Consider the following 27,879-nt stretch of genomic DNA (forward strand, 5'->3'; position numbering starts at 1 on the left):
TCACTGCGCCACGTCCCTTCTGGCTAGATCCAGGGACTGGTTCCCCCATCAGGCCTGATGCTTCCTGATCCCTATCAAAGCTTCCTCCTCTGGCTTTCTCTGTGGTCTGAGCAAATGGGGGACCTGCTCTTGAATACCAGCTTCCTCTGCCTCGCCCTTCCGCAGCGGCACAGGAGAGCCGAGACTGTCTTCGTGGCTCGTCCGCAGCACTAAACTATAAATGACAGTTGTTTATTTGAAAGGAATAACTCTGGAAATAGTTGCTTGTGGACGGGACCAGGCGAAGGTTTCCCAGCTCTGCATCAATAATCTGTGTTAGTCATTCAGCCTGCTGAACTAGGAGAGTGTCGGGCGTTGCAAAGGGAAGCGCTTTGGCAGCCTTTGGCAGCCTGTTTGGATGAGAGCTGCTTCCTTCCTCTTACATGTTCCTTTTCTCAGGCCATGGGCAGCGGAGGGGGATGGGAGAAGAGACATTACGTGCCTTTTTTCTTGCCAGCCATCTGGTCACTTGGTTGCTGTATGGAGACGTGCATGCTGTACTAAAAAAAAACAAAAATCAGAAATCTGCGTGAAAATCACTTTTTTCCCCTTGTCATTTGCATAAATCTGTTTCTGTTCCTCATTCAGAGAGTCACGAAGCCCTGCCAGTTACTGAATCCTTGGGCTGCTGGTGTTCTAACAGCGCAGTCCTAAGCAGAGTTACTTTGGTCGAAGCCCATTAAAATCAACGGGGTTAGACTGGAGTGACACTGCTTAGAATTGCACTGTTAGTCAGCCAATACTGGCCTGTCTCCGGATGTTGTCCACGCTCTGGCTTGGCTCAGGTGCAGGGCCAAACTATGGCTTGGCACTGCATGTAAAAGGCTGGAACGTAGGAAGAGAGCCTCCCTGGATCAGGCCAGTGGTCCATCTTGTCTGACTTCCCGATTCACGCAGTGGCAACCAGTTGCCCTGGAAGGAGCCCAAGGCTCACTCCCACAATCCCTCTTCCACCTCTGTGCCCAAACTGGCAAACCGTGGTTTTTGCACTTAGTCTGCAAAACACTTATTCCCAGTTGGCAAGGTAGACCTGTGGTTCAGATGCAACCACAGTTTATATCAAACTCCCCAAAGTAACCAACTATGCATTGGGCAAGGAGAAGGAGGGATCCTTCCCATGTATCCACATGATAGCAAGCTGTCATACAGTATTATAGTCGAAGTCCCAGTTGGCAAGGTAGACCTGTGGTTCAGATGCAACCACAGTTTATATCAAACTCCCCAAAGTAACCAACTATGCATTGGGCAAGGGGAAGGAGGGATCCTTCCCATGTATCCACATAATAGCAAGCTGTCATACAGTATTATATCTCACCCAAGTCGAAGTCCATGTTGACATTTTAAAAGTAAGTTGTCTAATGTCAGTGCTAGAATTGCTTATGCTCTGTTTCAGCATTTCTTCAACTCTGTATCAGGTTTTTGCTAATGTTATGTCTTTGTAAACTGGCATTTATTTACCCTATGGCATTGTTTATTGAAATGTCCTTGATATTGACTGTGCTAATCTCACACTATGTAATCCGCCTTGACTCTCAGTGAAAAAGGTGGACTATCAATGACATAAATAAAATAATACATAAAAATAAATAAAAGTTTCTAGTCTTGCAAGTTTAAGAACTTGCTCTTAAAATAATCATAATCGAGAGAGCTGAATTTGACATCCAGCACAAAGTTCTGTTCTTATACTGTTGGAGGTGGCTTTTGAGATTAAAGTGAAGAATATGTAATCCTGTTGTATTGTACAGTACTGACTTAGCAGAGTGCAGGGAATCAAATCTTTGGAATAGTTTAATTCCTTGCAGTTCTTACCCTTGAATTTTAAGCTTTGATTGAAGGGGTCATCTTGACTAGCCCTGACTTGAATGGGTCAAGCGAGCTCTTGGAAGCTAAGTAAGGTCAGCTAGGAAATCCGTAGTCGCTACCCAGAGGCAGCCAATGGCAAACCACCTTTGTGAGTCTCTTGCCTTGAACACCCTATGGGGTCACCATAAGTCAGCTGCAACTCAACAGCACTTTACATGCACCCCTCCTGACCAAGCCTGCTGCCCCTTTGTATAATAACTCTGCTGTCCTTCCTTTTAAAAAAAAATATTTATTTAATAAAAAGATAAAACATAAATATTTTGTTGAGACTCACTCAACAAAAAAACCCCTGCTAACAGACAAAACTAACCAAACATATGAACATAACAAAAAAAAACATAGAAAGGAAAAGACTAAATAAACTACAAGAAGGTTTCCAATTTTCTCCGTGATATGCGTATCATTTTCAATTTTTCTCTTACTCCATGTTAAAAAAAATTAAAAGCTCTCTTTTTTTCTAAAGTCCATAGTCCTTAAATCCACAAATCATCAAATCATTATTATCTATTTCATGTAAAAAAAAAGTCTATAAGGGGTTTCCATTCGGCTGCAAACCTGCCCTTCCCGATACATATCTATTTTTGTTACAACAAAGAGATCAGAGAAAGTCACATACAGAACTATTGAGGAGGCACATCGGGTAACTTGGCGGGGTGAACACAGAAAAGGCCCTGCTCCTGTTGCATGACGACGACGCTTCTCAGGACTAAAAGATTTGGTCTGTTGACTACTCCGTCTATTATTTTTAAAGCACTCACTTCATTAGAGAAACCAAACGGAAGGTGCTTTTAATCATGAACCTGCTGGGTAAGCGGAATATAAATCCAAATAAATAAATAAATGTCAAATTCAAAAAATGAGCTAACTGTTAGTATAAATTCTAGCAATGACAGAAACCACGGGGTTGGGTCCTGCAGGCCCGTTCCACCGACGGCAGCCCTTTCCCCTGGTGGAAGGAAAGTCCACGTGTCTGGAGGATAATGTTGCAGTGGATGGATCCGTGGGATGACTCTCAATGGGATCCCTATCCATACTCCTCTTTTGATTCAGATCCTGGAATCAAAGTGATGAAAAATGAAATAGAAACAGAAAGCCGTGCAGCCAGATTCTCAAGGCACGACTGTGGCCATTGCTCACCAAGCGTTCTCTCCCCTCTTCTGCAGGCCGGCTTGGATAAGATGTCAAAGGGCCACATGCTTGCTGATGTGGTGGCCATCATAGGTAGGTCTGTCTTTTTTCCCCCTTCTGTGAATGTAGGGATTTTTTTAACCTGCCCTGCCCCTGAGGGTGGCATGCATTTATTCTCCCTCCCTCCTTTCGTTCTCACAACAACTCGGGGAGGTAGGTGAGGCTAAGAGGGCATGACTGGCCCAAAGTCACCCAGCGAGCTTCCACAGCTGGATGGGGATTTGGGTCTGCGCCTCCCAGGTCCTGGCTACACACTCCCTTAACCGCTTCGCCACATTAGCCTTTTGCGGGTTGTGGGGGACGCAGGAGCTGGGGGGGTGGAGGAGGAGGAGGCCCATGATCTGAGTGAAAGAAAGAACATAAATACACCATATAGTTCTGTTATCCTCAGAACAACCTTGTAAGGTAGGCTTGTTTGAGAGATGTCCCAGAGTCACAGAGCAATCTTCACAGCTAAATCAGGATTTTATTCTGGGGTGTCCTGCTGCCCCTCCCCTGACCAAATTAATCCGTCTACCCTTCCACACTGCCTCTTAACATGTATAAAAGTCTGGCCGCAACAGCTTTTATAACCTAGATCCTTCTTATCCTTCACAGGTACCCAAGACATTGTCTTTGGCGAAGTGGACAGATAAGCTTTGCACCCACCAATGCCTACATGGTCAGAACCGGAGTCGGGGCTCTTGTACGGAGGCTTGGCCCCACCTCCTCCAGCCTTTGGCTCCGCCCAGCAAAGAATGTTGGCTCAGAGCTTCTCTTTTGTTTGTGTGTGAGAGAGTGTGTGCATGCATGTGTGTGAGATCTTTGTGAAAGTAAAGCCGGGTCTTTGTGAAATAAAGATACTCTCAGCCAACCCGTAAGCACGCCCTGTGTGTACAGTATCTGCTACCCAAGCCTGCAAATTTCCTTGCCTCTCCCCGACACTACCTCTTCCTTTAGTGAGACTCACACTCATCATTTGTTTTTCCCAGTGCTACGAACAATAGGATCTTCTTAATTTCCCCTCTCCCGCCCCCAGTTTTTGAGGGACACTCATTTAGCATCAGTCTACTTGTGAGCAGGGATCTGAAGCAGGAATCTGGTTTGTTTTTTTAATATAACTGTAGCACATGAGCAAGGAAAGCAAAGCGCTGCCTGCTTCAGGCTCTTTACCTTGCTCACTTGAAGGATTTTTTTTAATGCGACTAAAGAGGGGCAAAGTTTAACTCCCCCTACATATTCTACTTTTTTTTACAAGATTACTGCCCCACATATACACTTTTGAGATGACCCGGTGGAAAAACAGGTGGATCTTTCTCTATTGCAGGGGTGGCCAAACTGCAGCTCGGGAGTCACATGTGGCTCTTCTAGACATATTGTGCGGCTCCCAGTGGTCTCTGAGTATTGCTATGGCCATACATTCCCTTCTTTCCTTCTCTCTTTCCATGTCTTTCCCTCCCTTTTCCTTTTTCCCTTCCTTCTTTCCATGTCTTTCATATTTTCAGTACAAATGTTGGGGTTGCCAGGTCTGACTCAGAAAATACCTGGGGACTTTGGGGGTGAATCCTAGCAAGGATTGTCACTTCCAAGTCAAAGGTCAGGTGATGGATCTCCCCAAGCTCCACCCCTTCTGATGATGTCATACTGCACCAAAACGCCACCCTTTCCTGTGATGTCACTTTCAGGACTCTCCCCCAAACCCACTTCATCTGAAGTCACTTCAATGCACCATGTCTTATGGCTCTCAGACATCTGACATTTATTCTATGTGGCTCTTACATTAAGGAAGTTTGGCCACCCCTGCTCTATTGCATCTACTTCGGCTCATGTGGAAAGGGTGTGAAGCTGGTCCGAAACCAGCCGGCCATCTTGGGCCTACAGATCTCTGTAGCACGCTGGCATTGGCTGGAGGTTCTCAGTGGGTCTGTTTTATTCAGGTCTGTTGCACTTGCCACCAGCACAGCCCACAATAAAAAACTCACTTGTTTTTTTTTCGGAAGGGGGAGGTATTGTTAAACTTGGCGGATTCCATGGTAGGCTGCTGGCTGCCTTGGTTGAAGATGATCGAAGCTGACAAGACAACAAGAGAAGCTGCATAAGGGATGGAAGAAGCAGCCGTGGGTCTTGGCACAGACAGCGAAGTGTAAATGTTAAACTTTTAATCTTTTTTTATACCCTGCTGCCCAGTTCTTGTCACCTTGCAAGCTGAAGGGTTTTTTTTTTCATAGCATGGCCACTATGTTTTAAAGCACATCAACAAGAAACGCTCATGTGTATTGACAGCACAAGGGAACTCCTGCTCGGCTGCAGCTCCCTCAAGCGTGGACCTATATTGGAAGGCCTGTGGCTTTTGCTAGTATGGGGTAGCGAGTCCCTGAGTCAAAGTCAAAGAAACAGATACATAGAAGTGAAATTCTTTTCCACTGTGTTGGTTAAGAGCCTTCGACCACACACGATAGCCAGATGTCACACGCAAGAACATACCCAATCTGGGTATCTGATCTTTGTGCATGCAGCTGTTCTGAACAGAAGGGATGGGAGAACTCTGCCCTGCGAGAAAGGATGGTGGGAGGGGAAGGTTGCAATTGTGTTCTTGTGTGGTTTATCGGGAGGGGAGTAAAGCATCACATACCCCCATGAGTACCATCTGTCATATTAGTGGACGGTGTGAAAATGCAGGAAACTCTCAAGGAACTGAGTCACTCGCTTGTGGTGATCACAGGCGAGAAGTACAAAATAACCAACACAGTGGCTCATTGCAGTTAATTGGAAGGGTAATTAATAGGCAATCTCTGGTCTCAAAAAGTGTGTGTGTTTTTAAATTTATACAGAGGGGCTGCCTAGAAAAGCTTACTGTCTTTAGGGGAGGGACTAAGGCTTGGTGCTGGAAGATGTGAATTGCACGTAGAAGATCCTCTGTTCAATCCACCATTCATGGATTTCAGACGGTTCAAAAGAGGTTTTTGTGTCTGAGAGCTGCTGCCGGTCAGCATAGTCGACATGGAACTCGACAAATCAACAAACTGATTTGGTATAAAGCAATATTTTATCCATAACCTAAGTGCGGGTTCAGAGTCAAAACTGTAAAGCACAAGAGGCTCTCAGTTGTTGACCCAACCTTTGCTATGGGTTGATAATCCTTGGAATATAGGGCTTTGCCAACAAATATAGCTGTTCTTCCAAGCGTCTTCGGCAGGTTCCAATAAGTGTTTAGTCTTTTTATAAGTCACTGCCTGTTTTAGTCATGAGAGCTAGAAACTTGGCTGTTTTTTTAGTCAAGGCCATGAGTTTTAACAGTCTTTATAGATATCCTCTGACCCTTGATCTAAAAAAAGGTGGCCAGTGCAGGGTGGAATTTAGCTCATCTTAATGCCTGCTTCTGATCTGAGGCCTACAACAGAACGAGTGTACACTAAAGCATATTTACATGTCCACATCGCCACAATTATAAGCAGTAGAGAAAATCGCATGCACAGATACAGAGTTGTGTGTCTCTATCGGTGCAACTCAGTACACCGTTGCATGTCATACTAACAGTAGTGTGCACAAGAGGCCGCCCCGAGGATTTTCCAGTGTGTTTTCCTGTGACACTCATGTACGCACATCCAAGACTGCAGGAATATTCCTCTGCTCTAGTCCTTTCCGAACGCCTGTTACCCAGCTCTTTGAAGTGAGTTGGAGAAAAGGGAACTTGAAGCTGAGCTGATGGGCTATCGCTAAGTGAGTAGCTAAGGCAGCCAGTGCAGGAAAGCATGTGGGTTGTGGGTTGTGGGCTGTCCTGCTGAATCAAGTACGGTACAGCAGAAGCTCTGCCGCGCCGCTGGACATTTGCAAAGAAGGCGCAGGCCGAGCAGGTAGTGCTGGCGGCTGGCTTTGTGTCCGTGCAGCCCCGAATCTTGGAGGAAGAACCGCTGCGCAGCAGGACAACTCCAACCAGGTCTTCAGGATGAAGTTGGGTCTCTTGACAGCTCTCCTGGTTCTTCTGACTGCTGAGGAAGCAGGTAAAGATGGTGGGATAGGATGAAGAAATGTCATATTGGGAAGCTCCACAGATTTCGGGTGTGTTCTCGTGCTTGCGTACGCTTTGAGACTGGAAAAGGCCTTTATATGTCACATCTCTGGCCATGAGAGAAGCATTTATTTCCACAGGAAAAGGACAAAAATAGCACAGGGAAAAACCAGCCGCTAATTTTCCCCCACTGAGACTCCATCATCTGTATACAATTCGCGGGAGGCAAGCTTTAATCAGTATATTTATCAACGAGAACTAATTTTGATTCATTGGTGGCAGACAGCCAACTTGAAACTGGTCTGAGGGTGCCTTCGTTCTGGCGTGTTTTTGATAGGGAGTTTAAAGGATGAGTATTAAAAATTGCCTTTCTAATAACTAGCAAAATAGCTTTTGGTCATTTATCATTAGGCAGCCAGTGTGGCGTAGCAATTACACTGCTGGACTAGGATCTGGGAGACAAGATTTATTTATTTATTTATTATATTTTTAGCCCGCCCTCCCCACAAGTGGGCTCAGGGCAAGGTAACATTGATTACAATACAACATAAAAACAATCCCAGCATAAAAACAGCAATCAATAAAACCATTCCAAGACGGGGCAGTCCTGCACTCCTGCCCATCAGCATACAAAAAGGGGAGGTAGTAGCGGACAGATAGAATACTGTACCCCTTTTCGGGGCAGCCAGCAATGGACTCTCCATAACCCCTCATAGAGGGAGACTGGTGGAAGGCTCGGCAATGATGGACTAAAATTAGCCTCCACCATATGCCTGGCGGAACATCTCTGACTTACAGGCCCACCTAAATGATACAAGATCCTGGTGGGCCCGAGTGTCTTCCGACAGAGAGTTCCACCAGGTTGGGGCCAGGACCGAAAAGGCCCTGGCCCTGGTAGAGGCCATCCGAGCCTCCCTAGGGTCAGGGACCACCAGTAGATGTTTTCCGGTTGAAGTCCTTACATTGTCATGGAGCTCACAAGGTGACACTGGGCCTGTCACACAAGCTTAATCAACTTCACAGAGTGGTTGTGAGGATAAAAGGAGTGGGAAACATGAATGCAGGCCCACATCTCTTGGAGGAAGGAAGAAAAATCAAAATATATACATTGTAAGATATCCTTTCATTCTACCTTTAATAAAAGGCCTAAACTGAGGGACTGGTCATCTGCAAATAATTCCAGTTCAATCACTCAAAAGAGTATGAATCCACCTCAGCAGTAAGTTTGCAAACATTTTTTAAGAGCCCATTTCCGTTTTAAAACAAATGTATTTGTGCGGCGTGAGGCCATTTTAATAGCCAACAGAACTCTCTTAAATGGTTTATGGGGAAAGGAAGATTTATTTATTTATTTATTTGGCTTATATTTTATTTGCAGGCAGGCTCAGGGCAGCTTACAACAGAGTATATACAATTAAAATATAAGAAATATAAAACCAATATGACAGCTAAAATCCAGGTGCCTCTAAACAGTACCAGCCTACTATAAAATTGCTATAAAACCACCGGCCAGCCATGATATAGGCCCAGAGCGGTCGCAGACGGGGCATATGTGAAATATGTTCACAGTTTTAAAACCCAACAACCATCCAATCCACACAGAACGTGAAATGGCGATCTGTTCACCTTTTCTAGGTTGAGCAGCTTCCGAATGAACAAGGTTGTGGGCAGCCAGGAGGGGGCCAAATGGGCTTCTCAGGGTGAGATTAGATCCCCCACCCTCGCTTGGAGAGGAATAAACCTAGGCGGGGATGTATCGACCTCGTCTCGTGGCTAGTAGCGATTTGGATCGCTGGCTGGAAAGTAAAACCAAGAGTTGCTGTGAAAGCAAAAACCTGATTCTGCTAAACCAGCGAAGAGGCTGGTTCTTGTTTCTCAAAATGCCAGCACCGTGGGTGTTTATTATCCCACAACTGGGGGCCAAAGCAGAGCTGGCATCCATATTTCCAAAGGAATTAATGACAAATTGGTGATTTCCTCGGAATCTAAATAAGTTTCTAAAACTCTGCTATAAAACCCAAGACTGTGTTTTAAGATCTATGAATTACAAATGTCAATATTTTAGGGTTTTTCCCCCCGAAAATATTTTATTTTGAAAAAACGAAATAATAAGAAGAAAACAAAGAACTACATAACATAGTTATATAAATCAGGAGACAGCTATAAATAATACATTATAAACTATATACACATACACATACATCTATCTATCTGCAGCATTTTAGGAGTTAAGCTAACATGGGGGGGGGGGAGTTCACTGTAGGATTTTCAAAGTAAGAAAGTAATAACAACCCTGGACTTCATTGATGATCTCCTATCCAAGAGCTAACCAGGGCCAACCCAGATTAGCTTCCAAGACCTGACAGGATGGTTCTTAGCCTGGACCTGAATTGAGATTATTCATTTTGAAGTTCAGAAGCTTTAACCTAAATATACTGAACATCTTAAATGATCTCTGCACCTCTGTAAAGACAAAGCCATGTCAGTTGCCAAAGGGAGATGTGATATTTCAGGATCAACGGCGATTGTGGGTTTGAAATTTTAATTTGAGTATCTTGTTAGCTGGCGTAGTGGCCCTATGAGGGCAGAAAGGTGGGGTAAAAATCTTGTTAATGAATAGATTAAAAAATAAAAATCCACTTTGATGTAGGGGGAATCTGGGTGAAGTGTGGGTGAAGTGTCACGTTAGGAAGTGAGGCATTGAATACCATCATTTTTTATTTAGACATAAATCTTCCAAAAACTCTAGGTTTATTTCCATTCTTATGTGAATCATTGCTGTATGTGGGGCTCCATCCTGCTTACAGGCATATATGCATTGCAATAGCACATGTGTGCACATAGAAATTGAAAACCGTGGATTCTGGACTGCTGCTCCATTCAGCTAAGAGCGGAGTCGTCTTCTGGGGCAAGGAGGATTCATTTCTCCAGAAGAAGAGTAGTATCCTCTGGAAGCAGGTTCCTTAGACTGGTCCACAGAAAGGCTCTACATTTAGCAGAGCAGGATACATCCCAGCGCTTTTATATTTGGCTGGCTGTGTGTGGCATGTAGGCATTTGATTCCAAGAACTGAAACTCGTCTCTTAACTGGCTTTGTGGACCCAACAGGGGTTTATCTGGCAGTGAGTGAACAAGCTGGTTTCTCTTTCCAGTGAGAGATCCCAAGCCAGTTGCCCAATCAACCAAAATTTCATCCACCCATCTGTCAGATCAGGAGGCTCTGACATGTCTATTTTCACTTTTTCTGTAACGGAGACACTTTGCCATGGAAACTTGCTTGGTGACTTGGGGCCAGTCACGTACTCTCAGCCTAACCTACCTCACAGGACTGTCGTGAGGATAAATGGGAAGAGAGGAGGGGGATGTAAGCCACTGTGGGTTCACATTGGGCAGAAAGGTGCGGTATAAATAAATAAATAAATGAGCCCCTGTAGGGTAGCTGCTAGAGTGTTGGACTGGGATGGGGAGGGGGTCAAATTTCTGCTTGCCATGAAACTTCTTGGTCCAGACAGTTGTAGGCGGGTAGCTGTGTTGGTCTGCAGTGGAACAGCAGGATTTGAATCCAGAGGCACCCTGAAGTGTCTGAAGAAGGGAGCTCTGAATCTCGAAAGCTTACACCCTGAAAATCTTGTCAGTCTCTAAGGTGCCATTAGACCCAAACCCTGTTGGTCCAGACATTCTCCTCAGCCTAACCTACTTCACAGGTTTGTTACAAGGATAAAATGGAGGTACTACCGCCTTGAGCTGGTTGGAAGAATGGAAGGCTAAAACCCTAGTCCTATTATACTGTTAATTAGATGACACCTCATCCTATAGATTTTATATGATGCAATCTGAATGTCAGTGAGAAAGGCAGACTATAAATAACATAAATAGAGGCAGCCTCATAAATCAGACTAAAGGTTCTTCGCACCCAGTGTCCTGTTTCTTACAGGACCAGAAAGATGCCTCTGGGAAACCCCCAAATCAGACTCATACAAGACAACCTTTTCCTATATTTGGTGGTGGTGGTGCTGTCAAGTCATAGCTGACTTATAGCAACCCCCTAGCAGGGCCTCCATGGCAAAAGACTAACAGAGGTAGTTTGTCATCGCCTGCCTCTGCGATCCTGGCCTTTGCTGGAAGTCTCCCATCCAATTACTAACCAAGGCCAACTCTGCTTAGTTTCTGAGACATGATGAAATCAGGCTCACCTGGGCTATCCAGGTTAGGGCATATCATTTGTTACTGAGAATTAGATTGCCTTTGAACATGGAGGCAACATTGAACTGTCATTGCTGCCAGCAAATGGGGATTGTGCTTCTAGTTTTAGGGCAATACAATAAAAGAACATGCTTTTGACCAATGAGGAAATCTTAACCTGTAACAGGGCTCGTGGTAGTGGTGACTGGTGTGATCTTTGTTGGGAATTTACAAGCGTCATTCTCTTCTGTCATGAAAGGGTTAATCTGTTTGTGTTTTAGCTAGGCATAATTAGTTAGCTTGAGGCCAGTTAGATGTCGAGTAACTCTTCCCGCCAGGGCAAAGGGGAGTTGCATGCCTAATGAACAAATCTAGGATTGATTATTGGCTGACCAAGTTTATTGGGGGCAATTAACATTCTTTCCTTTGTCCAGGACACCAGTTAAACTGTTATCTCCAGCACGTAAGGATGTAGGAACTGAGTTAGCTCTTCTTTATTTTATCTCCAATGTAACCCTTATTATTTTATCCTTTATGTAGTAAACATTATTTTAGAAGCTGAACACACATGCCTTTGTGATTCTTTATCTGCTGTGCAATACTATACTCTGCTAATCATAATCATAATCATAACCCAAATATCTTCCAGTTTGCAACAGTGCACGCATATATATGCTCCTCAAGATGCCACATATTTTCCACATGCTCAGAGGCACGTGGTCTAAGGTGCCAGATTTTTGTTAACGACACGGCAGCTTCTTCTTTTTTAAAAAGTTGCCAGTGTCTTTACTGGCTTTTGTAGCCATCAATTTAATCTATGATATTTATAGTATTTGATTCACGGGCATATATTTGTACATACAAGTTTCTCGAGGAAGAGGTCGAAAAAGAAAAGGGTAGAAACAAATTGTAAGCAGGAAACAATGTGGTAAGCGAGAAACAATGTGAAAACAATTTTTACCTTGTTATTTGACAGACACAACACAGTTTGGATTGTGCTGTCTATTTTTATATATATATTTATTAGTTTTCATACAGAAAAAAAGAGAAAGAATAAGCATATAGAAAACGAGACAGTTATCCATATGCTTGCTTGTATCAATAATTCTAGTTCTCCACATCATATGTTTCATCTTAATACATCTTTGAGTTCTGTTATATCATATAGTATTGCCTTAATATTACATTACATTTAATCGTTATATTTATTCTTCATCCATTTGTGGAAGGGGTCCCATAGCACGGAAAAGTCTTCTTCCATTTGTCCTTTCATTAAAGAAGTTATAGATCCAGAGGACTTAGCCGTATTAGTCTGTAGTAGCAAAATCGAAAAGAGTCCAGTAGCACCTTTAAGACTAACTAACCAACTTTACTGTAACATAAGCTTTCGAGAACCACAGCTCTCTTCGTCAGATGCGAGGTGTAAGGTGCTACTGGACTCTTTTTGATTAAAGAAGTTAGTTTGTCCATTTCTGCAGTTTCCATTATCTTCGCTATCAGCTCCTCTTGCTGTGGGATCGTTGGTCGTTTCCAATAGGACGCTAGTAAAATTCTGGCCACTGTTACTACATGAATTATCAGGTGTTTCTGTTCTCTGTTCATATCTGACATGCAATTTAACAAGAAGGATTCAGGTTTGAGGCGTGGATCGTGCTATCTAAAGGCCTGCCTACATGAACCTTCTTGGTGTTTCGGATCTTCATTAGAAGTCTCAGAGTGCCTGCTCCTTTGCAAATGAAATGGGTGTCTATTGGAGACAACTGGGTCTTTTCGGTGTGGTATCTTGTCCGTGAAATTCCCGTCCTGGGCCTACGCCACCGATGCCAACAGCTTTTAGGTGCCAGAAATGGTATTGCTGTATTCCTGGGCTGGGCTTTTCTTTCTCTTGTTGATATTTTAAAAATATATTACCCTGGTGGTGGTGGAGAGTGCCGTCAAATCATAGCTGACTTACGGCAACCCCTGGTGGGTTTTCGTTGCAAGAGACTCACAGAGGTGGTTTGCCATTGCCTGCCTCTGCAACCCTGGTCTTTGTTGGAGGTCTCCCATCCAATTACTAACCAAGGCCAACTCTGCTGAGCTTCTGAGATCTGATGAAATCAGGCTCACTTAGGCTATCCAGGTCAGGGTATATTACCCTGCTGCTCCTTTTTTTAAAAAAGTATGTACTGTTTACTGTTATCCCACCTTTCAGCCAAAATTGGTTCTCAGTGCAACTCACCGTGTTAAGTTGTCCTGAAGGGTGGTATATAATTCAAATGTTGTTGTTATTGTTGTTAAAGGCTTCATCCACATTCAGAGGCAGCTAACCACTGAAGCCTGGTGCTAGGAGGCCGCATCAAGGGCCTTTCTGCACTGTTTATTGGTCCTTCGGGGCAACTGCTCAGCCATTGTGTGAAACAAGATGCAAAAATAGAGGGACCCCTGGTCTGGGCCAGCAGGACGCTTCCTGTACTCTAGGGTTGCCAACTCCAGGATGTGCTATCAAGTCACTTAAGACTTACAGAAACCCTATGAATTAACATCCTCCAAAATGTCCTATCATTAACAGCCTTGCTCAGATCTTGCAAACTCGAGGCTGGGGCTTCTTTTATTGAGTCAAGCCATCTTGTTTTAGGTCTTCCTCTTTTCTTACTGCCTTCCACTTTTCCTAGCATTATTGTCTTTTCCAGACAGTCTTGTCTTCTTATGATGTGACCAAAGTACGATAGCCTCGGTTTAGTCCTTTTAGCTTGTAGGGAGATGTCAGGCTTGATTAGATCTAGAACCCACTTATTTGTTTTTTTGGCCCTCCAAGGTATCCGTAAAACTCTTCTCCAGCACCACAATTTGAATGAATCATTGTTCCTGTCAGCTTTCTTGATTGTCTAGTTTTCACATCATATATAGTAATAGGCCAGGCTTTTTTTCTGGGGAAAGAGGTGGTGGAACTCAGTGGGTTGCCCACAGAGAAAATGGACAGATGGCTGGTGGCCCCGCCCCCTGATCTCCAGACAGAGGGGAGTTTAGATTGCCCAGCAGCGCGGAGGGCAATCTAAACTCCCCTCTGTCTGGAGATCAGGGGGCGGGGCCACCGGCCATGTGACCATTTTCAAGAGGTTCCGGAACTCCGTTCCACCGTGTTCCAGCTGAAAAAAAGCCCTGGTAATAGGAAATACCATAGTATGAAGAACTTGGCTGTGTTCAGTCTTGTTGGCTATCTGTATCTTTTCTCTCCGTCTTTGGAATTATTTGGATGAAATGGTAATTCATGATTATTTTCAATAATAATAATAATATGGAGAAGGAGGAGAAGTAATAGAATGATAAGGGTTTCGCTGCTTTTCTACATCCCCAAAGTGAAGACGCACTGATCCTGCAGCCGCTGGCGAAAGGAAAATGTTAACTTTTGGCGTTCTGCAAACGGTGTAAAACAGAACTGTTCAGGAGGGCTTTTTTTATAAAGAATTGGGCTGCATAACAAAATGATTCAGGCAGATGTTTCGATAGAGGGAACCAGACTGTGGACTATACTACTGATATATATTACCTGTATGTTTTTATCTTGCTCTCACAACATTATATTTCTTGCATTGCTTGCCACGTCATGTTTAATACTTACGCCTTGTTTCAGATGTCTGCTCTCCAATTCCTGTTATTGTGTTTATCAGATGTCTCCTCATCGTATTGATTGTGCTGACTTGCAATAGGTAACCAGCCTTGAGTCTCAGTGAGAAAGACAGACTATAAATAACACTAATAACATAAATAATATAAAATAGCCTGTCCTGTTTAAACATTGTTTAGTATAAGTACCGAGTGTCAGGAAAGGGAACTTTGGGTTTTTTTAACCTTTTCTTTGTACCCTTGCTCAGCCTGATGCTTGAACAGACAACATTCATTTATTAATCTTTCTTATATTTTGAATGCTCTAAATCTGATCTCTGGAACCACACCATGCTTATTCAGTCTTGATATCTGAAAAGTGGTAACAGGAAGGGGCAGCGAGTAACCTCACCATTCCTAAAGCACAAAAACTAGGCGGAGCCTCGAAACGGCAATACAGTTACAGATTGCTAGACATGATACTCCATTTAGCAGGAGATACTCTTACAAGTGCAATCCTAAAAAGAGTCACTCCAGTCTAAGCCCACTGAAATCAATGGGCTGTCAGAGCCATTGGTGGCAGCAATTTGTCACCTCCTCCCCAGGGCATGAGGGAAAGGAGTAGTGGTTCCAAGCAGAGACTTAGTACAGCCACATTCAAATTATTTATTTAAATCCTAAGTAAAATTACAGCTGTTTCCACACATCTTACCTGCCTGCGGAACATCGTGCGAAAGACCCAGAAGACAGCGGCTGATTCCGCACACGTTGGATAATGCACTTTCAATGCACTTTATCAATCGTTTGAGGTGGATTTTTTGTTCTGCACACAAAAAAGTCCGTTCCAAATGATCTCTAAAGAGGATTGGAAGCGCATTATCCAATGTGTGCGGAATCAGCCAGCGTCTTCTTGCGTGAAATCACACCAGGAAAATGTGATTTTGTGCAAAACTCCCGGATAACAGCGTCTTCCTGGCGCAGTTTTGCACGAGAAGACGCGCGATGTTCCACAGGCAGGTAAGCCACGTGGAAACGGCCTACCAGAACCCTGCACAAAAATCTGTCTAAAAACAGACATAGCTTTGCCCAAAGTACATATATCCAGAACAGATGCTGCAACATTTGCTCCAACACACACACACAAGGACAGAGACGTTGCTAGATTTTCTTCCCCAGTGAATGGGTCTGTCCTGCACATACTGCTGAGTGCACACCGCTCATGGTCAGATCACAGGATCTTGGCGCGCTTCTGAGTTTTCCCCTCACCACGAGGTTGTATCAACAGCATCGGAACGGCTGCTGCTGCTTGTGGTTTAGCAAAATGCCTGCTAATCTGATGGTTTCGTGATGGTGGCCAAGGTGATAACAGAGAGCAACAGCTACACAGTCTTATCTCTTTTGGGGGAGGAGCACAGCGAACACGTTAAAAATAGTTCTTCTGTGAAATGACTGGGTACAAAAGAACTTCAGGTTTGAAGATAAGCAAAATGTATCTTTAAAATACGCGCCCTTCCACGTATTGCACACGGCCAACTCTATGCATGTTTCTTCAGAGATCCAGTGTGGTATAGTGGTTAGAGTGTCAAGGGAACCGGGCCGTTTTCACACTGCTTACCGATCGTGCAAAACTCCCGGAACGACGCGCCTTCCTGGCGCGATTTCCCATCATAACTCCGGTTAATGCAGGAAATCACGCCAGGAAGGCACGTCGTTCTGGGAGTTTTGCGAGATCGGGTAGGCAGTGTGAAAACGGTCAATGATGGAATCTCCAATCGGTCGGCATGCCTGCTGAGAGAGGGTAACTGTGGGGACAAAATTCTCAAGGCCCAAAGTCACGCTACGGGCCCTGAGCTGAGGCTCTCTGACCGCCAACATAGTACAATTTAGCTTCCTTTGATTGCTTCTGCCCACTTCTGCCCTTTTGGTGCTCCATGAGTACACATATAGAGCAAGAGATGGATGCTAGGAGTTGGATCAGGTTTCCCTGCAAGTAAAAAATAGTATTTAAAGGAGGCTACAAACATTCCTCCAGATACCTAAACTTACTGTGGCTTCTGCTCTGTACATTGGACAAACCAGCCAACCTCTACGCAAAAGAATAAATGGACACAAATCTGACATTAGAAATGGAAACGTCCAAAAACCAGTGGGAGAACACTTCAATCTACCAGGACATTCCACCAAAGACTTAAAGGTCGCTGTGGTTCAACAGAAACCTTTCAAAAACAAAATCCAACGGGAGGCTGCTGAACTGGAATTCATATGCAAATTTGACTGTCAAGCTGGGACTGAATAGGGACTATGAATGGCTATCTCATTATCACAGGTAACAGATTCCCTTTACAGAGGCGTGGTCTGGGGGAGCCCAGTGACGCCTGGTGTGGGCTTTCGGGGACCACAGTTCTCTTTGTCAGATGCAGCTGGCAGGGAGAGCTGTGGTTATCGAAGGCTTATACTACATAGGAATTGGATACTTTCACTGCTACAAACTAATACGGCAAACTGACTGCACACCAAAAGGAGATGTTTACATTTCCAAGCAAAGGAATGTTTTGATTGCCTCCACGCTAATTGCATTCTGTCCCCTTGTGATATATGTCCCCTTCTTTCTCCCCTCTCTCCCCTCCTCTTCTGTATCTGCCCAGTTTGGATCAGGCATCTGACGAAGAGAACTTGATTCTTGAAAGCTTATGCTACAATAAAATTGGTTAGTCTTAAAGGTGCTACTGGACTCTTTTTGATTTTGTGGCTATGAAAGGAAATCTTGTCCTCAAGTCCTAATTGACTTATGGTGACCTCTAGTGGGGTTTTCATGGCAAGAGACATTCAGAGGTGGTTTGCCATTGTCTGGCTCTGCAACCCTGGTCTTCGTCGGAGGTCTCCCATCTAATAACTAACCTAGGCAGACCCTGCTTAGCTTCTGAAATCTAACAAGATCAGGCCCACCTGGGCTATCCTATATGCTAAACAAAAGGATATCAAATACCCATGATATCTATTATAGACAATATTCTAAATAGCACCATAATTCACTATACAAGGTTGGTTGTTGGGGGTTTTCCGGGCTGTATTGCCGTGGTCTTGGCATTGTAGTTCCTGACGTTTCGCCAGCAGCTGTGGCTGGCATCTTCAGAGGTGTAGCACCAAAAGACAGAGATCTCTCAGTGTGAGAGATCTGAGAGATCACACTGAGAGATCTGAGAGATCACACTGAGAGATCTCTGTCTTTTGGTGCTACACCTCTGAAGATGCCAGCCACAGCTGCTGGCGAAACGTCAGGAACTACAATGCCAAGACCACGGCAATACAGCCCGGAAAACCCCCAACAACCATTGTTCTCCGGCCGTGAAAGCCTTCGACAATACATCACTATACAAGCTCTTTAATACTTAATTGAACACATCAAAAATCCACTTCTTATAAAGTTACAATATTAGCAGGGACTACTACTTGATTAAATAAACTTTAAAATCCTGCCTCAAAAAACAAACAAACACAATCATACAGCATTGATAGAAAAATACATACATCTGAATGCTGAAATCAGAATTAAAAGGCGCTATTATTTCACAAACCTGATCATTTAACATAAGTGATAAAGGCACATAATTGCACACAATCTACCAATATAATTACATCAGAAATCTACCTTTAACGGATTTACAGTGTAATCCTATGCAGAATTACTCCAGTCTAAGCCCATTGAAATGAATGGGCTTAGACTGGAGTAACTCTACTTAGGATTGTATTGTCAGTCACAGAAAACATGCTAAATCTAAACTTAAATTATGACCATATGGCTCATAAGACTTCAACCTATAAACCCATGCTGCCTCCCTGTGTAACCTTTTTCGTAAATCCACTCTGTTGTAATTTTGTAAGACAGTTTCTCAATAATAAAAAAGCAAATCATGAAATCTATCCAGGTGCTGATCTTCAGTTTCATTTGTCCAGTGAATGTGCAGAGATTCTCTATATGGAGCTGCAATATCAGTGAAATAACTCCCCTCATATGCAGTTTACATGCAAGAAAATGGTATTATGGGGAAGGCAGGAGCCTTTCCTCCCCCTGCAGTGTTGTTCTGAGCTCATTTGAGCTCTCTCTTTTTTAAAAAGAAGCAGTTCCCTTCAGCTGATGTGTGACTGCAGGCAGCACATTAAAAACTATGCAGAAACATATCGAGTGGCAAGATACTACAAATAGATATGCACAGGTTCATTGTAACATGAACCGGGCTAGTGCTGTTGTAAGGATAATGTTGAAAGCTGCTTTGGATCTCTGTTGGGGAAGAAAAGCCTATTATATTGCACTGAATTAAGGGAGGTTTGCTAACTCTGGCTTGAGGAACGCCTGGAGACTTGGGGGCAGTGCCTGGGTAAAAGTGGCATTTGAGGAGAGGAAGGGATTTCTGGACACTGAAGATGAATTGATGAGTTGCTGTACTGTAAGGAAAAGGTTCAAAAATATGCTTTGGTAAATTGATAGGGACTGTAGATTATACTACTGTGTACCATCTGTAAGTATGTTCCTACTAGGTAATTTCTGTGTTGTTTAACATGTCATGTTAAAATGCTTATGCTTTTTTTTCAGGACTGTTTCAGCTTTTTATCACATTTCTGCATGTTTTCAAATTTCTGCAATCCAAACCCTTTTGCATTGTTTATTGGATGGATCATATTGACTTATACTGTGTAATCCACTTTGTGTCTCAGTTTGTATCCATCCTTGGTTACATGGTCCTCTTTCCATTTCCTAAAAGTGTCTTTTTAAAATTCTCAGATCTTTAGAAAGATGTTTATGGAGCCACCCTGGTTTCTTTAGGTTCCTCCCATTTTCCCTTCTCATTGGAATAATTTGTGATTGTGCCTTCAAACGGATGCCATTCCCCTGCTGGGGGCAGGAGATCCCCCACTCCCACCCATCAACCCCCACCTTTACTCACCTGGCCGGTGGGGAAGAAAGGGGGGGGAACTCCTCCAGGAGTGATATCATCGCACCACTCCCGAGAGCGCTCCTGTGTTTTTCAGTGGGACAATTTTGTCTGCAGATGGGCCCAATTGGGCCCATTTCGAGTCCAGATTGTCCTGATGAGAAACACATGTGCACTCCCACGCCTGCATGATGACGTCACTTCCTGGAGGTGACGTCATTACGTAGGCATGGGAGTGCGAGTGTGCTATGCACGTGTGCAAGGAGCAGCCAGGGACGCCAAAAAGTTAAGCACCGGGTCCTCTGCCCTCCCACTGGGAGGGTAGGGGAACCTGGCATCTCTACTTCAATATCTTGCTTTAAAGAAACACACCGATCTTGTACTCCTCATTGAGTATTTCTGACTATGGGATTCTACCCAGCATAACTTTTTATTCAAATTAGCTTTTCTGAAGTCCAACCTATACGTCTGACTATGCTCAGTTTTCCCCTTCTTCAAGATCTTAAATTCCAAAATGATATGGTCACTACTACCCAGGGTGTCCACTACTCATCAACCAGCTCTTCACCGTTGCTGGGAACTATGTCCAAGATAGCAGACCCCCTTGTTTCCTTCTCCACCTTTTGGAAGATGAAGTGATCAGCCAGATAAGTCAGGGATTTATTAGAACGTACATTTTTAGCTGAGTTTGACCTCAAATAAAGAAACCCGCCGTTGCCTTGTAATAGGACAAGCTATTGCAGCACAAATTAATATAGCAGACTAAGTACAGACTTCAAAAGCATCATTCCTTTGCAAGAGAACAAGATATTGCAGCTGCCCCTATGTTAATCTATGAAACACTGGAGAATACCAAAATTTGAGGCTAGTGGCATCTTTTTGAGTCTCCCTACACGAGACATCTGACACATGAAGAACATGTGTCAGGAAATGCAATGGGAAAGGTAGTTTAAAAAGACAAAGCTAGCAGCAGGGCAAAGGCTTTGCTACACATTGGAACTATGCGAAGGGGCTGTGAAATGCCAGAAGGGAAACTTCAGCCCATTGTAACCTCTCTTGGTCCAAGTCTGGCTCTGGAAGGTGGCTCCAGCCCATTCTCATTCCTCGCTGCTCTCAGGTGGTGATCCCATGCAGTTTTAGACTGGAGAGGTGAAATCGACAGAGCTTTTGGGGAGGTGAAGATGAAATGGACAGACCCTCTGAGGAGCGATCTCCGCCAGCTCTGTCTTTTTAAACTGTGCTTCCCAGCTAATATTGCATCCCCTTACACTTGATGAACATGTGCCAAGGCATCTCATGTAGAGAGTCTTAGAGACCAATGAGATTTTCACGGTGTGAGCTTTTGAGATTCAGAGCTCCCTACTTCAGATACTCTGAAAATCTAGTTGGTCTCTAAGGTACCACTGGACTCAAATCCTGCTGTTCTACTCCAGACCGACACAGCTACTTAGCTAAAAATGGAGAATATGTATCTACCTCACTGTCTTGAACTAGCTCAACAGCCAATCCTTGTTCCCCAGTGAACCCTAAAGAAAAAAAGTTCAGTGAACCATACTTGCACCAAACTACAAGTTCCAGTTTCCATTGGGAGGAAGCCATGACAGTTCCCACCAAAAGTGGGAACCCACAACTCGGGAAAATACAATAAATACTGAATAAATATTTATAACTGGAGAATAAAGTGCAATGGGTGCAAGTGCTTAATAAGTAGAGTCTAATATTACCAATCTTACAATCTAATAAATACAAACAGGAAATTCCAGCAAATATCCAGATATAACAATAAATATCCACTTATGAACAATAAATAGCCTAAAGCACAATTACAGCGCAATCCTATGGCCGGCCCCAACGCCGACGCGGCTGCACTGGTGGTGTGGCGGCGGCGCCGGGCCGGATCCTGTGCCAGCAAAGTGTGGCCGCAGCGGCGCCTGCAGCGGCGCAGAGATGCAATTTTGGAGAACCAGAAAGTGTTGTGGGCGGGTCTGATGCATGGCTGCCGCCAGGCGCAGCCAAAGGGCGCTGTTCCTGACAAGCGTCAGGGGGAGGGGCCAGGAAAGGCGCAGCCTATGGGCAGCACGCGATCCCGGCCAGGCCCCAGAGCAGCAGGCAAACCGCGCCCATGCCGGCAGACTGCCTCGGCTCGTGTGTCGGGCGGGGCTCGCAGTCGGGAAGGAGAGGGGTGGGCGTAGTCTGAGAAGCCTTTCCCCCGTTTGCCCAATGTAGCACCAAGTCCGTGGCGGCCGCATCCAGAGAGGTTGGCATGGGACTGGCAGGCGCCCTGCCATGAGGAATCCAGGGCAGCAGCCAGTCTCTGGCAGCAGGGGACAGCCCCCAAGTGGTGCCGAAGGGGAGGGCTGGCCTGAGGCCGCCACCAAGAGGCAGACACAGCGGGCCTGCCCCCTCGTCCCCATCCCAAGGCAAAGAACACAGACACCCATTGCACAGAAATCAGCCTTTATTATTATATCATCCCACCTCCCCCAGCAGACGTGAGGAAGGGGAGGCGTGTAGGAGAGCCGCCTGTGCAGCAAAACACCCCACCCCACCCCCAAGGCGGCAGCGGCGGTCACCGGCGAGGCCGGCGGCCGGACCCCCTTGGCCGTCCACGGGCCCGGCCTCTCGCACGCAACTGGGCCCGAGGGAGGGGTGCCTCTGGGGCGGGTGGAGCTGCTGCAGCGGGTGGGGCCGGAGGGTCGAGGATGGCGACGAGCCGCCCGAGCAGGGCTTCGGCACGGACTTGAGAGGCACGGACCCCTTCCCCCACTTCCAGTACCGCAGCCATGAACACCCGGCCGCGGTTGTTCGCCTCCTCCCATGCAGCGTGCACCTCTAGCCGCTCCCTCTCGATCGCCGCCCACATTGCGGCTAGTGTCGGGGGAAGCCGCTGGGCAGGGCGGGGGCCGCGAGCCCGTGCGCCTGGAAGGATCCCCTCCATGGGCCCCTCCCCCTCAGAGGCGGAGCCAGGTCCTTCCTGCACACGGCCCATGGCACCCGGGGGCGGGGGGGCTGGAGGGGATGGTGCTGCAGGCTGGGACAGCTCCTCGAGCGGCTCTGTCGATGAGGTGTCCTGAACCGGCGGAGTCCCAGGGCCACCTTCACCCTCCACCGACACAGGGAAGCCGAGCGACTGCAGGAGAGCCGCTCCGGCAGCAGAGGTCCTCCGGGAGGGTGGCAGCTCGCGCAGCTGGGCAATCACCTCCCCGCCTATCTCCAGGCGCATGGTCCCTGCTGGAGCGAGACATGGGTGGGAAGAGGCCCCAGGGAGGGAAGAGCAGCGGCCCAACATGGGCTGCCACAGGCCACCGAGCCGGGCCAAGCACACCCATTCCAACTGCGGCCGCAGCCCCTCGTCTTGAGACCGGTCGGCGCCATGAGTGGCCTTGGATGTGTGGCCGAGGCCGGCGGCCGAGCCGGTCCCTGGCCCCACCAGCAGCAGGGCCACAGATACATACCGTGCTCCGGATCCATGCCCCCTGACGGGCCCGGTTGAGGCTCCTCGTCGCTGGCAGCAGGGGCTTGCTGTGGCGGTGGAAGGGCTGCCGGTTCCTGGGCCCCGCTCTCTGCCAGGGGGGGCACAGACTCCGCTGCCTCTGCCTCCGCCTGGCTTGGGTCTGGACCCTCAGGGGCCGTGCCTACTCACGGGAGAGGCCCTGTCACACATGTGCCACGATCCATACGTCCCCCCCCTCGCCTCCCTGAATCCACAAATACTAACTGGGCAGGACCTCAACGCCCAGGCCGCCCACCACCGCCTCCGGGATGACCGCTCGCATGACCGCCTCTGGGCCTGGGAGCCCCTCGTCAAGGGCCCGCTCATAAGGAACCCCCTGAGACATGAGGAGGCGCACTCGTTTGCGCGCGGGCCCAAAAGAATCATTCCAGCGCTTCATTGCCGAGTGAGCAGTGCGGGGCGCGTTGCCCACAGCCGAGACCCTGTCAGCTGCCATCTGCCAGAATGCCCGTCGTCGAGACCGGGACGAGGTGCCCCTGTGCGTGCTCAGGGCGACCTCCGCATTCTCCACCACGAGCCCAAAAAGCAGCACTCTCTCGGCCTCTGTCCAGTTTGCCTGGCGCTGGCTTCCGCCGTCACTAGTGCTCTCAGCAGACATGGGGGTAGTGCCCGCTGGAATGTCCGGTCCCCGAGATAAGTGGTGGGAACCAGCCACCTAGTCATGTGCTCACCCATCCCCTCGGCAAGATGGAGGAGGGCACAGGGGGTGCAGGACCGGGAAGGGTGGCTGGGATGGCCCATGCAGCGGACAGAGGACCTGCTCCTGAGCACCACTTGCAACGGGCCGCTGAGACCGGTAGGCCTGCTGCTGTGCGTGGGGGGGGTGTTCAGGGTGCTGGAACTCAACCTGCGTTCCTTCCAGGCAGGACCTTGATCATCCCCGCCTGGTGCCCGCCACTGCCGCCGCGGCTCCCAGCCATCCGGACCAGCCACCTCCTGCCAGCCGTGTTTGTCCGAGCGGCCCTCAGGCGGCGCCGCCTCAGACGCCGCCGCCGGTTCCAGGCCAGGGTGCCATCCCTGCTCCTGGGCGACATGACTTGCCTGGACCGCTTCCGCCTGGACAGGGCAGCCATACAGGCTCTGTGCGAGGAGCTCGCGCCCGCCCTTCAGGGGCAAGCTGCGGCTCCCCGGGGCATCCCCGTCCTCCAGAGGGTCCTGCTGTCCCTCCGCTACCTTGCGACCGGCTCCTTCCAGGGAGTCATGGCTGAGGCCTTGGAGGTCTCCCAGTCATCCGCCAGCCGCTGCCTGCATGCCTTCCTGGACGCCCTAGTTGGTCGGATCCGCGAGCACATCCACTTTCCCACCTCGGAGGCAGAGTTGGCACCCATCCGGGCTGGCTTCTCCTCCTTTGCAGGCTTCCCCAATGTGATTGGAGCAGTCGACTGCACGCATGTGGCCATATGCGCTCCCAGAGAGGAGCCGCAGGTCTACAGGAATCGGCACCGGTTCTACAGTATCAACGTCCAGGCAGCCTGTGACCACCAGGGGATCTTCACGGACCTCGTTGCCAAGTTCCCAGGAAGCGTCCATGACGCACAGATCTTCACCACCTCCGGCCTGAACAGGCTCCTGTCATCATGGCCTGAGGGGAGAGGCTGGCTCCTAGGTCAGGAGTTGGTGGGGGAGCTGTGAGGGGACGGGGATGGGAAGGGAGATCCTAACTCCGCCTCCCCTTGCAGGTGACCGTGGCTATCCATTGCTGCCTTACCTCCTGACGCCATACCCTGCGGATGAGCCCACCGACAGAGCCAACTACAACCAGGCCCACTGGCGCACGAGGATGGTGATCGAACGTGCTTTCGGTCAGCTGAAAATGCGCTTCAGATGCCTCCATCACACAGGCGGCCGCCTGGCCATGCAGCCGTTCACCGTCGCCAAGCTCGTGGCTGCCTGTGTCATGCTGCACAATATTGCCGTGCGCCAGCAGCTCCCCTTGCCAGCCACAGAGGGCCCAGGCGAGGACCCCTGGCTGCCGCCCGCCGGTCGCCTTTCTCCTGACGCCCCTGCAGAGCCCCAGGAGCATGACCGAGCTGTGCGAGACAGGGTCGCGGAGCACCTGTGGCATGCTGCGCGCTGAGGGCCATGCCTGGCCATGGGGGGCTCGGCCGGCCAAACACTCGCCCTTTACGCCCCTATGGTGTCCCAGGCGGCCCCTCCGAGTCCCCGCTCCCTCAACCCCTGCATGTAGAGAGCATGGGAAAGCCGCCCCGGCCAGCAGCCACCGCCCCCCATGGACGGGCTGCACGGGAAAAGCGGTTAACGAACATGGCTTTATTCCCAATCGATTCCAGGGCCGCATCAGGCGCCCAGAGAGCAGCTTGCCAACCCAGAACCCCGGCCTCAGCAGCCAGGAGGGTGAGGGCTAGGTAGCGCGTCGGAGCAGGGGGAGGCCAGCGGCCCTGCCACGGCATCCCCGTTACAGAGCAGGGGCCCGGCTGGGGTCCAAGATGCCTGTGCCTGGGATGGCATATCGGCAGCTGCCCGGCCGTCTGCGGGGACGGGCTCCAGCTTCGGCCGCTTCCTGCCAGGCCCCTCCACTGGGTCACCCTCTGGGTCTTCAGCGGGTGGCGGGTAGCGGGGTGGAGACCAGGCGGTGAAGCCCCTCCCAAGTTCCTCCTCATCTGGCGAGGGGCTCCGGGCGGGCGCCGCTGTGGGGGCAAGAGGTGGGGGATGGGAGCGTCAGGGCCCCTGTGGGCTCTGGGGTTGTTGTCGCGGCCGCAGGCCGCCCCACCCCACATGCCCATGCCCCTCCTGTTGGCGAGACTCACATGGTGCCGCTGCCCGCGCCTGCTGGAATGCCCCGTGAACCCGGTCCATGGCAGCCATCCACCTGTCATTGATGGTCCCTGCAGAGGGGGGAGAGAGGGAGGGGGGGCACCCGTTGGTGGCAGCCCGGCATCTGCTGCAAGCACCTGCAACCTGCGCCTCGACGGAAGTGGCTGGGACGCCTCCGGGCACTTACGGCCTGCCCTCTGTGGCAGCGGAGGAGGCTCCCTGGATGGCGCCGAGGACCCTGACTTACTGCGCGCGGGGCCCGCAGCCACCTCCTCTTCCAGGAGGTCATGCTCCACCTCGCACAGCGCCGTGTCTAGCCACGCTCGTATGAGGTGGGCCTCCTCTGCACGGCCAGGGAAGAGCTCCTCCAGGTAAACTGGCCGTGCAGTCATCGCACCCTCATCTGCCAGGAGGTCATTCCCGGCTGCCTTGGCAATGAGCTGGGCCCCGAGCCTGGCCGCCCACTGCTCCCGCCACCCGTCGCCCTCCATGCAGCCGGGACCGCTGTGGGTATAGTGTTTCTGTGCTGCCCACCGAACTACACCGCCCGCCGGCATGACCTTGGAGGGTCTGAGATGTAACAATTCCCTATCTTCTGTCTGGCAGCTGCATAGTTCATGGATAGGTTCAGCACAGGCCCCCCCCCCGTCTCAGACCTGTGGGTTGGAGGGGAGGGGGCCGTGGTGGTTGGCTTCCTATGGCCCCAGGGCCCTCTTCCCTTGCGGGGATGCTGTGCTGCTCAAGTGCATCCTTGCGGGACGTGAACCCTTGGGCCTGGCTGTACGTTGCGCCGTGGGACTGGGAATAAAGCTCATCTACACATGGACCCGTGTCTGCCTGCGATACTTTGGTGAACTGCCAGCCATATCCTGCCCTGGCACCATGAGCGCATGACCAGGCCCGCGGTGACAGCGCATCCCTTCCAAGGGGGGGGGCTTAGGATGCACAAGGACTGGCCAGGGGCCGCTCTGGCATGTCTTCCATATTGCCCTAATGCACCTGCCCTGCCTGGCATGCCGCCCTGAGCTGGGGCAGTCACGCAACCTGCCATCGGGGGGCCCTCCCGGGCCTGGGGTGGCCACCCAGCCTGCATGGCCCGGCCGGGGAAGGGGCACGCTGTGGCAGCCAGCCGGGAGGCCTCGGGCTCCCGCATTTTAGCCACTTTGCGCAGCTGATGCGCTCTTCCACTGCCCCTGTGGGCGGGGCCAGCGGCCTTCCCTGCAGGATTGGCGGGGTTGGCAGCCTCGGAGTGGTTCCCCCCCCCGGCAGGGCAACGCGAGTGGCCACAATTGCTGAACGCAGGAGACGGCGCCGAGCCAGGGCGGAGCCACGCGCAGCCTCGGACACACCCCACCCCTCCCAACAACCATGGCCTGTTGGCGTGGGAGGCTGGCAACTGCTCCACGGGATTGGATGCGAGGCAGGACGCCCTGGGGTGGAAGGTGTTGGAATGACCAATGGGGCTGCTGCAGACGCCCGAGGGGCTGGACCCACTCTGGGAGGCGGCCGCTCATGGGACTGTGTTGCTGGGGCTGCGGCTGCGATGGGGGCGACCCTCCCCAGGCGCGCGAGACCTCCTGCCCGGGATATGGCATCCGCCTGCCACCACCCTGGATTCTCCATTGGTGGGGGCTAGGGTTCCCGCGAGTGGACCGTTTCCCCTGCCATCTCCCGCCCCCTTGCAGCGGCAGCTCGCACCACCCTCTCCCTTGCTTATCGGGTGCCAGCTACTCTCCCCACCGGGGATTGATCCCCCTCCCCGCTCACATACCCCGCCCCAACCCTCTACCTGGCCATAGATGCAGGGGGGTTAG

The 27,879-nt window shown here is 49.1% G+C and overlaps 2 protein-coding genes across 3 annotated transcripts in view; both read left to right on the top strand.

The window, feature by feature from the left end:
• NDUFS2 (NADH:ubiquinone oxidoreductase core subunit S2) overlaps window positions 1-3,943 on the top strand; it is a 32,485-nt gene extending 28,542 nt beyond the window's left edge. The window contains exons 13-14 of the mRNA XM_055000541.1: window positions 3,066-3,123; window positions 3,688-3,943. Coding sequence (XP_054856516.1) covers window positions 3,066-3,123; window positions 3,688-3,725 — 96 coding nt within the window. The 3' untranslated portion in view covers window positions 3,726-3,943. The remainder of the gene's footprint in view (window positions 1-3,065; window positions 3,124-3,687) is intronic.
• Window positions 3,944-6,907: 2,964 nt separating this feature from the next.
• FCER1G (Fc epsilon receptor Ig) overlaps window positions 6,908-27,879 on the top strand; it is a 34,991-nt gene continuing 14,019 nt past the window's right edge. For both annotated transcript variants that reach the window (XM_054991973.1, XM_054992048.1), the window contains exon 1: window positions 6,908-7,070. In XM_054991973.1, the coding sequence (XP_054847948.1) occupies window positions 7,016-7,070 (55 nt within the window). In that variant the 5' untranslated portion in view covers window positions 6,908-7,015. The remainder of the gene's footprint in view (window positions 7,071-27,879) is intronic.

The sequence above is a fragment of the Eublepharis macularius genome, chromosome 1 (assembly GCF_028583425.1).
Source record: "Eublepharis macularius isolate TG4126 chromosome 1, MPM_Emac_v1.0, whole genome shotgun sequence".
NCBI classification, from domain to species: Eukaryota; Metazoa; Chordata; class Lepidosauria; order Squamata; family Eublepharidae; genus Eublepharis; species Eublepharis macularius.